General features: G+C 27.8%; 1 protein-coding gene across 1 annotated transcript in view; it reads right to left on the minus strand.

Moving 5' to 3' along the window:
• LOC107440225 (paired mesoderm homeobox protein 2) overlaps positions 1 to 13,870 on the minus strand; it is a 31,470-nt gene that overhangs the window by 12,292 nt on the left and 5,308 nt on the right. Inside the window, exon 2 of the mRNA XM_016053084.4 lies at positions 6,891 to 7,063. Coding sequence (XP_015908570.1) covers positions 6,891 to 7,063 — 173 coding nt within the window. The remainder of the gene's footprint in view (positions 1 to 6,890; positions 7,064 to 13,870) is intronic.

Consider the following 13,870-nt stretch of genomic DNA (forward strand, 5'->3'; position numbering starts at 1 on the left):
ATATATATGCATATATATTTTTTTTTACTGATTATCTTTCTTTTTTTTTCCATTTTTAATGATTTGTTTAATTTTTTAAGGTAATATTCTTTGAAATGATAGAATTGGAAATCATTTCATTTTACGCTTTTTTAAAATTTTAGGGGGTTGAAATTGGTTATGAATGGTTTAATTCGAGTTAAATTATTTTAATATATTTTATTAATTTATGGCCTATTATTTAAAAGTAATCTAATTAATAAAATATCGCTATTATAATTACACTTTTAGCAGATTTTTTTTGAAATTAATAAATTCTGTAATTGTTAATAAACATAAATTTTTCTGTTGCATATATAATTGAATCAAGAACTCAAACTCAAAATTTTAATAATTGTAAATGTTATATTAAATACTCAAATTTTAGATAACCCTACCGAGAAGGATAGTTTCTTTCCCGTTTTTCTCCGTGATGCAAAAGAATTTTCTTATATTAATAAAATCAAAAGTTTTTTTAAATAATTACAATTTTTAATTTTTGAAGAAGTAGCAAGGCGTTTTTAAAAATGCCCCTTATTAAAAATGCAAATACTGGTCTGTAACAAAATTTCATTAATTTGCCCTATGCTCTAAGGCTGTCGATGAATTCCATTGTTTTGTAATTTTGAACTCAACCCATAAGACACAAGTACTCCTGGATCAAGTATTGGGACAAACTAGCTGTTTTTAGGACTTTTTGATGGAACTAACCTGATTTTGCGTTCATGGTACGGAGCACTATGAAAACCTCATATGGTTAGCCCGCCAACAAGGGGATTCTAAGCAATGGTCTGTCTACCTCTAAGGATATTTTACTCCAGCATTGTGGTCGGTGCGAGCAGGGAGAAGAATTCGTATCAATCTGTCACCGCTGGAATTCGAACGTTTGTCACTTCTTTAGGAAGTGGACGCTCTAGCCTCTTAGCCACTACAGTCCATATCGAAGATGTTGTAAATTAAGGAAATATTTGCATTTTGCTATAAATTATTTATTGTAGGTTATTCATTTAGTTAACATGAACTAAATAAAATAGATCGCCTAATACTTGTGATCTGTAAAAATTTCATCTTAATTCAAGCATTTTAAATTATAAATTATTAGACTATGTAATTTTTAATTTAAATCAGCAGTTTTTAGGAGTAATCTTTTGAAGACAGAGAAGACAGGAGTAATCTTTTGAAGAAAAGCAGGTTCTTATTTATCACTGAAAATAAGTAAAATATGTATATTCTATGTTTCCTTTTTTATTGTCCGACCCCATTTTGTGTTTGTTTCAGTAAATCAAAAGTTCAACAATTTAATTTCATAAATAGTTTAATTTGTTGTCAGCATTTTATTTAAATTAAGATTGAGTTCATTTTATTTAAGCTTATTTATATATATATTATTTTTTAAGGTTTCAAAGTTATTCGTCAAAATAGTTTCGATATTGCAGTATTCTAAAATTTTTTACCTAATACTAGAAAGATGTCGAAAAAAAATCTCGATATTTTCTAAAACTCTTTTCTTTGTGTGGTTCTAGATTGTTTTCTTACATTATTTCCCAAGTCTCTAACAAGAAAACTTACAACATTGTTTCCTAAAGTCCCTGCAATTCTGAGATGTTCTTTATAATTATACATTCTTGAAAGTTTTGCTTGTAAGAAGTTGACATTTCATTCCAAAAGATATTACAATAAAGAAAAATAAATACCTTATGAATATTTCAAATAAATGATTTAAATTTTCTTATAAATGAGCTACAAATAGTAGTTTCGTTAACTTGTAATTATTACTATTATATTGATGTCGGTTTACAAAAAAATAAGTATAAGGGACTTAGTGTCAAATTTTCATTTTTTTAAATGAAATAGATGATAAAAAAAAATTATTTTCAATACTTGTAAAAACATGTGATTCTTATTAAACTGCTGTTTGTAGAAAATGCAACACCATGAAGGAATCATCAGAATCAAATGAAATTCGCAGCAAATGTCAATTATAGGATATTATGCAAATTAATAAAGTTTCAGAGCCATCGCGCGTGCGTGGCGCGCGCAGCGCCCTCTGAATTGATGCTGAAAGCGTATAAATAAAGTGCTGTAGCGGGACGTTGAAAATAGTCTATGATTATTTGTTAGTGGCAAACGTTTAGTGAGACCTGAGTATGCCTCCACGACGGAAGAATAAGAAATTCAAGCAACTTACGGAGTTTGAACGAGGGAGGATAATCGGCCTTCGAGAAGGAGGATTTTCCTATCGCGCAATAGCAGCTCGTATGCAGCGGAACAGTTCCACAGTGATGCGAGTTTGGAAGCAGTGGACCGACGAGCACCGAACAACTCGAAAAACAGGCACTGGACGACAGAAGGTGACGTCAGAGCGCGATGATCGACACCTGCTCCGCATGGCGGTGAATGATCGCACAGCTTCCTCCAGGCAGCTGGCAGCACATTGGTCTACTGCTACAGGTGTACAATTGTCGGCTTCGTCAATTCGTCGTCGTCTGCTGCGCCGTGGATTGCGTGCAAGGGTGCCATTATACAGGATTCCCCTCACGGCGGATCATCGACGGCTGCGTCGGCAGTGGGCTCTTGAGCACAGAGACTGGCGAGCTGATTGGCACCAAGTTGTCTTTTCAGATGAATCACGCTTCAATTTGTGGACCCATGATGGCCGTGTTCGTGTTAGACGTTATGCCGGTCAACGCTGCCTTCCTGAGTGTATTATTGAACGACATAGTGGTCGAACACCCGGAGTTATGGTCTGGGGTGCGATTTCGTATCATGGACGATCCAATTTGATACGAATTGAGGGTAATCTCAATAGCAACAGATACGTCCGTGAAGTGCTACAGCCCGAAGTCGTTCCTTTCCTTCAAGGCATCCCTGGAGCTATCTTTCAGCAGGATAATGCACGCCCACATGTTGCGCGGACTGTTAGAGACTTCTGTTCAGCACAACGCATGCAACTTCTTCCTTGGCCTGCTTATTCGCCGGATATGTCGCCTATTGAGCACGTGTGGGATATGGTTGGTCGGCGTCTCACTCGTGATCCGCGTCCTGCAGTTTCCAAAGACGAACTTTGGTTGCGCATACAAGCGATATGGAATTCTCTTCCTCAAGCAGATATTCAACATCTGTTTGACTCCATGCCACGTCGTATAGCAGCACTTATTGCAGCGCGTGGTGGCTGCACCAAATACTGATTTCGGACGCTTAATTTGTTTCTTTTGTTTTGAAAATTTCATCATTTATTTGTATCAGTACAAGTCGTTTCTGCATTAAATTTCATTTGATTCTGATGATTCTTTCATGGTGTTGCATTTTCTACAAACAGCAGTTTATAATTTAATTGTATATAGAATTATAATTAAATAGACAGATAAACATCATTGATACATGGAGAAAAAGATTCATTTTGGCAATAAAACCAAACTATACATCATTTAAACCATTTATTTGGTAATTTTTTTCCGCTCGTATGATTACAGCTTATAGGAAATTCTGGTTTTCTAAATTATAGTTCTTATTGCTGCACATTTAGTAAAAAATACGAAACTAAAAGGTACATTTAACCGAATAAATGGTTTTTATGCCATGCTGTAAAGTTATTACCAAACTCTACCACATTTGCATGGTATAGTAAAAGAAATCCATATTTTAATGTCAATTTTACCAAATCCCTTTGATAAAAATTGCCTTACTTTTTGGAGTTACCATAAAGTCAGAAATACAAATAATAGTTTTGTAATAGTATAGTAGTTTTGGAATAATTAGTAATTTTATCATATTCTGGTAGCTTTAACCTTATTTTTGTACTTTTTTTTTCTCAGTATAGCATCTGCAAACATTATTGAATTATCGTGAATTAAAAGTGTTTCATAAAAAAAAATTTCTGATAAAAACTTTAATTACATGAATTTATTTTAATGAAATAATAAATCATCTAATAAATTTATAGGTATATTTATCACTTAAAGATAATACCGTTAGATAATATGAGGTATTTTTTTTTAAAAGTTAATAATAAGGTATAACTTGAATCACTGTTTAAGTAACAAAACACTCGCTAACAAAGTGCAATTTAAAGAGCAATTAGAAACTTCTCACTGAATCCCAACATAAGCTGAAAACTTAATAAAAATAACTGTTTTGCTAACGAGGTACCACATTCTATAGAATACTAAAATCCAACAGCAAAGTATAACTTCAACCCGAGCTTACAAATGCTTAGAATGCTAAGGCATCAAGTTACGAAATTCTTGAAGACCCTCCGCGGCATGCTGCCGTTCTTTCAGCAGCCAAAACTACGCCAAATATTCTCGGTAATTGCTAATGAAGTACTCTACGCTCAATTAACCGTTTCCCGTTACAGAGAATGCGTGAAGAATCGGTTAAAATGAACCGAAAGACTTGAAAAGAAAAATGTCACTCTATCAGATGGGCGAGAAACGGGAAGAAGAAGAGATAGCAGTTACGAAGCATGTGTGGCTGTGCAGTTTAGATGTCCTGATGCTATCTTAACCCCATTACCAAAGACTTGTAAACAGAACATAATGAGTAATTAGTGGCATTAATCCAGAGTTTGTAGTTTAAACTATTGATACTGCTTGTTGAGTTAGGAGTAAAAGAACTAATTCTGACTGCAACTGTGGAAAAAAACCTTTTAAAACTTTTTTTGAAAACAAATGTGAAAAACAAAAATTGCTCAAGACATTTTCAAGAGCAATGCTACATAAGTTTTAGAGAATACAGAGGATAGAATGAGAAATTTTGTTAATGTTGTATAGGTTTTATAATGTTTTTATATATCATAATAAGGTTGACATGAAATGTAAATTTTTAAAGCTTTTTAAGATCTTTAAAACTTTTTTACAAAAAAAAGTGGGAAATTATAGTTGCATAAGTAATTTTCTACAGCAATGCTACATAACTTTTCTAGAGAATATGGAGGACAGAGTGAGTTATTTTGTCAATGTTGCATAGGTTTTATAATGTTGTAGCACTTCTAAATAAGATTGGTATAAAATGTAGATTTTTAAATTTTTTTTGAAGCTCTTTAAAACTTTATTTGAAAAAAAAGTGAAAAACAAAAATTTGCACATGACATTTTTAAAAGCAATACTATATAACTTTGTTTTAGAGAATATAGGGGATAGATTGAGATATTTTGTTGTTGGATGTTGTTATGTATGGATTTTATAATGTTGTGACGCATCATAATTATGTTGGCATAAAATGTAGATAACTATTGATTCCTCGACCTCAAGCTATTAATCTTGGGGTCATGGGACCCGTACTTAGTGAATTTAATTTTTGAACTATTGTTACTGCTTGCTGAGTTAGGATCTAAAAAGCTAGGTTTGATTGCAGTTGTAAAAAATAAAGGTTTTAAATACTTTTTCTTCGAGATACACGAATTGCACTTGAAATTTTCTACAACAATAGTAAAGGAATTTTGTTTTAGAGAATGTTCAGAACTTTTTTTTTTGAGATATCTTTTCAATGCTGTATTGGTTTCATAATAAGTTAATCTATCATAATGAGACTGATATGAAATGAAGCTATCTGTGGGTTCCATGGCCACAAGGTCATAATCTTTGAGTCGTGGAACCCGTATTTAGTGGCATTAATCGGGAATTCATTAAAAAAATTTTACTTGAGATTTTTAACATAAATACTATGTGAATTTCGTTTAGGAGAATGTTAAGAATTTATTTTGAGATATCTTTTCAATATTATATTGATTTTATAATATTTTAACGCATCATAAATGAGACTGATGTAAAATGTCGATAACTACGGGTTCCATGGCGGTGAGGATGATCTTTGAAAGTCATGTAACCCGTATTTAGTGGCATTAATCTTGAATTTATGTTTTTAAACTATTGATACTGTTTGTTTAGTTAGGATTAAAAAAGCTAGTTTTGATTGCAGTCGTAAAATGTAAAGTTGTAAATAATAAAAAATTTTTTAACAAAATTACGGAAAACAAAAATTACACCTGCAATTTTCAACAACAATACTAAATGAATTTTGTTTTAGAGAATGCTAAGAACTTATTTTGAGATATCTTTTCAATGTTATATTTTAACACATCATTATGAGACTGATATAAAATGCTGGTAACTATGGGTTCCATAACCTTAAGGCATTAATCTTAGAGTTACGAGGCCCGTAGTTACTAACATTAATCAAGTTTTTATTTTTTAAACATTTTATACTGTTTTTTGAATTAAGAGTAGAAGAGGGAATAGTTGTGACAATATCTTTTCAGAACCTTTTTTTGGAAAAAAAGCATGAAAAATAAAATTTGCGCTTAAAATTTTCAATAACAAAATAACTAATTTTGTTTCAGAGAATGTTAAAACTTGATTATTGAGATATTTTCAGTATTACATTGGCTTTATAATATTATAAAACGTCATAAACAGACTGACTAAAAATGCAGATTACTACGGGTTTCAAGACTTATAATTTTCTCTCTTGTTTTTGCATTAAACATAATTCATAAGAAATTGCTAGTGTAGTAACTCAAGCACTTTTATTTGTTTGAGTTTGGCGCAGTATCGCCACTTCTAACTCTTGTTAAGTTGGCTGTGTGGCGTGGTTTTAATTAGTTCTGCCTGTACTCTTGCTTCACTAAGATTAACTTTTCTAGCTAATTCTTCCCCAACAAATGCATCAGGGTAATGAGTCCTTTCAAAAATATTTTCTAAAGCATTTTCTAAAGCTTTTCTAAAGCATTAATAATTTACCTGTACTCTTGCTTCATTAAGATTAACTTTTCTAACTAATTCTTTCCTAACAAATGCGTCATGGTAATGAGTCCTTTCAAAAAGCTTTCCTAAAGCATTTTCTAAAGCTTTTCTAAAGCATTAATAATTTACCTGTACTCTTGCTTCACTAAGATTAACTTTTCTAGCTAATTCTTCCCTAACAAATGCATCAGGGTAATGAGTCCTTTCAAAAATCTTTTCTAAAGCATTTAGTTGATGAGTTGTAAAAGTCGTTCGATTTCTTCTTGGTTTTTTTCTGTGATTTTCACCTTCTCCAGATTCATCTGAAATGGTAAAACAGAAATAAGTTACTGTGTATTTATCGAAATAAACAAGAATGAAAATAGTATAAATTGAAATCAGAAGTGTTGAGAAAGAGTGCTCGATATGTAATTAAGAAAAAATCTCCAGATCAAAACAAAAATCAGAAAAAAATTAGAAAAAAAAATCTTTGGATCGTTACAATAGGTTTTTGGTAGTATCGTTATACAACTTTTCTGAAATAATCTAAATGTTTATTAATTGATATGGCTGCTTTCGTTGTTGCAAATATTTGTTTGCAACAGCGAAACATTTGTTTGTAGTTTTAGTAACATTTGTTTTGATCACTGCAACTCTACAGACTTCACGTGTTCATCTTTACAGTTGAAAACGTTTATTCAACCCTCTAGGAATTATGACAAAATATAACTACTCACTCATGCTCCGGTTGAAAAACAGCTAGTTGATACTAACATCAACATTTATCCGAAAAAAAGAGGCTTATCATATCATGAACATTCCCATTTAACAGAAAAAAAGCTTAGCACATTAAAAACATCGCCATTTAAGAGAAAAAAAAGGCTTTGGATATTATAAACATTGCTATTTATCAGAAAAAATGGCTTATCATATTATAAACTTCACCATTTAACGAAAAATCGCTTAGCATATTATAAACATGATCTAAAAAACCGTTTTAATAATTGAAAACAATGGCTCAAAAGAAGCGCAATAAGGTGATTAATTCACATAAAATAAATTTTTAAGCTATTAGAAGTTACAAAATTAAGTTGAAAGAGTAAAAATCACAATTTTTCTTAAGTGCTGGCTTTCTAAAGTGCTTTTTGAAAGCGCTGGCATTGATAAAAAACTAGCTTACTCTGTTTTTCATGCTTCTCCAAATATCATGGTGTCTGTCTTTAATTAGTTCAATTTGATTTCTGATAACTGGAAGTATTAGTTTAGTTAGAAATGCCGGATCTTGGTTTTATTCACTTGGTTTTGCCCAACTCTACCCTATTTTTTAAAAAATTTTCAAAATGCAACAAAAAATTATGATTGTTGCATTTTTCAAATCCTTTGTGCAGTGAGAGTAAGTAGGAATTCCAAAAATTTCCTCAAAATGTCTAGAAAAACTGCGTAAAAATAATGATGTATTTTAAAAATCTTGTGAATCAAGAATATTAATATTTTCAGATTAAATAATTTTAGCCACTGCAAAATATCATTTTTATATTAATGACTGGTAATTAATGATTTTTAACTAAACCGTAACCGTAATGATTTTAAATTTAATGATGATTTTTAACGATAAATGATTTTTAACTAATGATTTTAACTTGAACGATGATGATTAATATTTCGTACCTTACGTTATCTACCGAGATCAAGCATTTAACGTGATTATTCTAAAACTTCAATGAACTTTTTGTAGAAACGTGTATTTTTCTGTTGTTAAGCTTACTATTTCTCTAAGACAGTTTCTTTCGGAAAATTCTAATTTTTAAAATAGTTTTTTATACTTTTCTGTAAATTTTTGCTGACTTGGAACATTCCGTCTAATTGGAAGGAAAATTATCTTCATATCATCAAATTAATACAGAAACTATTTTTTTTTATTTAATTCGACTAAGCCTTATGTAGATTTTCTTTATTTCCATTTGATTATTTCTTGAAAAAAAGATAAGAATTGAAAAGCTTATCTATTCTTTCTCTTTACTTAAATAAGCAATTAAAATGTTTGCCTCTCTATTATGAGATGAGAGTTAAATTTTTTTAAAACATAAATGTAAAATTTAGCACCTTTGCCAAAAAAGCCGAAAAAGTCATCTCCTTTTATCTCATGCTCAGACTTATTCAAATATTAAGTAACGAGTAAATTTATTGAAACACTTAATCAATCTGTAACACTAAAATAACTTTAAAAAATTCCGAATCAAATTGAGGTAAAAAGTACCAGCACTCAGGAAGTCATTACATTTTACCATATAATTCATATTTTACTGTAAAATTTTACGGAACAAAATATCTGATATTTTTGCAGTTACATTTATTAAAAAATCACTGGATCACTGAAATTTAATGAACATTACTGTAAAAATAATGGCATGAAATTTTGTGATAAAAATGGATTTTACGGATTTAATAGATTTTTTTCTTCCAATTAGTAATTTTTCCTTTCTTATGGTAATGGTTTACCTGAAATTCAGGTTGAATGAATTATTTTAGTTAAAATACACACACATATTTAGTAAAAATTCGAAATTGAAAAGTAAATTGAACCGAATAAAAGGTTTTCATGCCGTGTTCTAAAGCAACATTTTGAAATTACTAAATTAACAGCCAAACAGCATTGTAATAAAATCATATATTTATTGTTTACCTTATCAAAATTGCAACAAATGTTAATTGCAACTTTCTTAAATTTAAGTATTTAGTATGCAAGAATTAAATTATGTAAGTTATCATACAGTTTGTTTTTGTTTCTTTTGCTTAATACTCTAAAATATTGTTATAGTAGTATGTAATAATTTAGTATTCAGTTTAAATTTTATAGATAATTTGAATGGTACAATTTTGCTTTATAACTAATATGAAATGTAATAATACGCGAAAGATACAGATTTTCCAAGTGGTTTTAATAACAAAATAGGTTAAATTTTTTTTAACTTTTATGCGTATAATGACATAAATTTATGCGTATATTAATTATGCATGGGTTAATATAAATTTCTTATGCGTATTTGAAAAAAAATATATTACTTAACTACTTTTAATAAAAGTTCAAATTGAAGTAATTTTTATATGACATTGGAAAATAATAATTTTAGATTAGTGTCATTTTAGTATTATAAATTAACATTATAAATTTTATGAAATACGAAAAAACAAACAAATAACAATTTTGGAATGTGTGGCATCGTAGTTTTTATTTTAGAAAAAAGAAGTAATAATGGAATTAAAAATGAATTATAACTTTTTGAGAGTGATTTCATTCTTATAAAAAGTTTTTTTAGTAAAAGTATGGCTTAATAGGGTTTTGCTTTTTGATCCTGCTTTAAACTTAAATTATGCCTATATTATAGAATTTTGTATTTTATTTATTAAAACTAATACATTTTTACTTATTTTTGGTAAACTGCTTTTCAATTTTTATATTACAAAGATATTATCTTTTTTATTCTTTATTTATATATATTTTCTTAATTTCACTTAATAAGTGAAAATATAAAAGAAGCAAAATAAGGAAATTAGTTAATCCTGATCGTTTCTTAGATAAAGGAAAAAAAAATTTTAATAAAAGAAAATATTTTTAAATCTGTTTTGTGCATTCATAAAAGTAGGGAATAATTTTGGATTATTTCAAGTGTGTTTAACAATTTGTTTTATTTGAAAATCCACAAATTGTGATCTTTAATTGCAGACGAAATCATTGTTATTATTTTGAGTGATATGCATGTTTATATTGAAACTTTGTCACATATAGTTAGAAGCAGGATTTACAAGGATTGTTAACATTTTACCGAAAAAAAATAGAGAAAATATTAAAAGTTTTTATTTAAATATGTTAGGATCTTTTAACCAAAAATTAATAAAAATTTTAAATATCTTCTTGATCTTATGATCTTTTCTATGAGAAAAGAAGTGGCAATTAAAAAGTGTTTGCGGCAAAAATCTAAAGCTTAATTAAAACATAGAAAATATAAATTTCCGAACAAAAATGCGGAAACTGAACGTAACGTGAAATTCTATTTAAAAACACTATAATCATTTCTCTTAAAATTATTTAAATTGCAACTACAGCACATTTATTTTTTTTTGAGTTATTAAGTGAATTATTTATATACACTTAATATTATATATAGATATTAAACATATACATATATAGATATCAAAGAAAATTATTTTTTTACAGAATAAAGAAAGAGAAAATATAAAGAGTTAAATATTTATATTTTTCTGTATGATCTTTTCTAAACGAGTAGAGCTAACAATAAAAATGCATTTGCCGCTAAAATCATAAGTTTAATTGAAATATAGGAAATATGTATTTCCGAACAAAAATACAGATATAGAGCTTATGGAATAAAGTAAAATTTTATAAATATTTACAATACTGTTTATTATACTGACTATTGATAAAATATACTTTGCGTGAAAAGGATTAGCTTTCGAAAATGGAAAACAAAAGCGCTATTTTAATTTCTAAAATGTTTGCAAACTGTGAAAAATCCCGGATCAAATTACAGTAAAACGTACTGGCACTCAGTGTTCCAGTACCTTTTAGAATGAAATCGATTTTTTAAATCTAATATACCAGAATTTTTACAGTAATATTTACTGTAAAATCATTGAATCACGGAAATTAAATAAATATTACTGTAAAATCACAGTACAGAATTTTTACAGTAATATTTACTGTAAAATCATTGAATCACGGAAATTAAATAAATATTACTGTAAAAATTACGCGAGAAAATTTGACGTTAAAATTTTTTTTTTACTATAAAATGGACTTCATGGATATTGCACTCAGGTAGTCAATATTTTTTTATTGTAAATTGATCCAGATTTTTTAATAGTTCAATGTTTTAAAATTTTGTCATTATATTTAAAAATGTTTGCGACTTCTCATGAATGAAATTAATGTTTTGTTTTCCTTTTTATTCAATTTTGAAAACTCATTTGTTAGAAACAGAGAAAGTATTTTAAAGAGAATTAAGAATACAAATAAAAACATTTTCAATTCAGCACACAATGCAATTTTGATCGATTTCACTCTAGATGACGGTAAGGTGTGTTAATAACGATAAATATTGCTTTGATTAATTGAATTTAAATGTTGTTTATTTTTCTTAGAAAAAAAACGAACGTTTCGATTTCAGTAATAATTACATGTTACTGATTTTTTTATTAGTTTGATAAAATTATTTTGTTTATCTTTTTGTGTCTTATTTTCTAAACATTTAAATTGCGTTTGAAATTGATAGCGGAAACATAACAATGATTTTTTATGAATTAGGAATAAAAGTGATTTTATTTCAGAATAATTCAATTTTTAATTAATTTAAATATTTTTCTCATTTTAGGCATTAAAACGTAAAACAGTTTTTTTTCCTTATAGACCATTTAAATACTTTTTTTCCCTAATTTGAAATCAATTGATTTATTAAAATTCTAAGAATATCATTAACAAATAAAATAGTTGTAGTTAAATATGTCTTTTTGCCCGAGAAAAAAAGTTAAAATTATTTTGGAAGAAATATATATGTATTTTTAAATTACTTTTTTACTTTTTTTAAAAATATTAAACTTTTTCCTTTCGTTTTTAAGTAAATCATTGTATCACGAGGGACATAATTAATAGCTTTAATGATAATTTGGTTTGCCTTATTTTAGTTTAGTTATATTGTTTAATTTTAGCGTATGATAAATATTCAAGTAGTACTTAAAATTAGTTTATTAAAGTTTATTTAGCCATCTATTTTTTTAGATGCTGAATTGCTTTTTTATGATAATAAAAAAGAGAAAGATAACTATAATTTAAAAATAATAGTAGCAATAGATATGCTGACATTATGACCAATTTTAGTTGTTTAGCAATCAGAGTTGCATATTTTTATTAGCTGTGTAACATTGTGAGATTGAAAAGTTAAAAAAAATTAATACTTTTCATTATATTATTATTCGTAGCTTGAAATTATGTCACATTTCTCACAAGTTGTTTTACTTAAATAAAAAAAATGCTTTTGTAAACTGCATTGATATTATTAATTTGTAAAAAGTTGCGTGTATTATCAAACATAGTTTCCTAAGTTCTAACAGAGACAAATTTTACAAATTCAAAATAAGCCGATTCAATTAAAATGTAAAGCATTTTCTATCTTTAATAGTTTTAGTTATATTTAAATACCATATGATAACTTTTACATACATAAATTTAAAAAAAAGTAAATTTCATAAATCGTGAAAGTGCTGATTCATAATTTTTTTAATGCAACTTATACTCCCAAATATTAGGAAATATGTAACGATTTTTTTCAATAAAAATTGGATATTTTTGATGTTTTTTAATTTGCTTGCTATGTTAAAAATTTTACAATATTCTGCACTGAAAAAAAAGTATGGTCAAAATTACCAAAGTATGGTAAATTTTACCGTGTTTCTGACTTTATGGGAAAATCAAAAACCTCGGTAATTCTTACTGACGTGCTTTGGTAAAGAATTTAGTAAAATTAACAATAAACAATGATTTTATAATATGTGATAATATTTTTTAAATGTGGCAAAATATGGTAATTCTATCATGACACCTTAGTGCATGGTTCAAAACCCTTTATTCAGTAAAATTTGCTTCTCAGTTTTGTATTTCTTATTAAATGTTCGGTAATAAGGACTATAAATTTGAAAATAAAAATTTTCGGTAAACTCATCTAAAATGAACCGTAGAACTGTGTAAAAAATTTACCCTTATTTTCGTCATTTTATTAGGCAAAAAAAATTAAGCTAGTTCTAAAACGAAAGTAAGTACTTTCAAGAAAGTACTTTTTTGTGTCAAGAAAGTACTGTCTTGACAAAAATTTAAACTAAGAAAATAGTTTTTAGACAATATTAAAAAATTTGAATTTCATTTTATTTATTTATTAATTTAAGTGGAGAAGGTGACATTTTGTAAGAATGCCCATAAAAAATCTCAGATTTTTAATTTATTATTTTCAAAAAACTTTAAAATTATCAAATAAGAATTATATAACTCTTGATCTCAAAATAAATTGTATCGCATTGCAATATTTCATATGATTTCATTTTTATTAATGATATAATTGTTA

Source organism: Parasteatoda tepidariorum, chromosome 12 (genome assembly GCF_982258835.1).
Source record: "Parasteatoda tepidariorum strain Cologne lab strain chromosome 12, Ptep-v5.0, whole genome shotgun sequence".
NCBI lineage: Eukaryota > Metazoa > Arthropoda > Arachnida > Araneae > Theridiidae > Parasteatoda > Parasteatoda tepidariorum.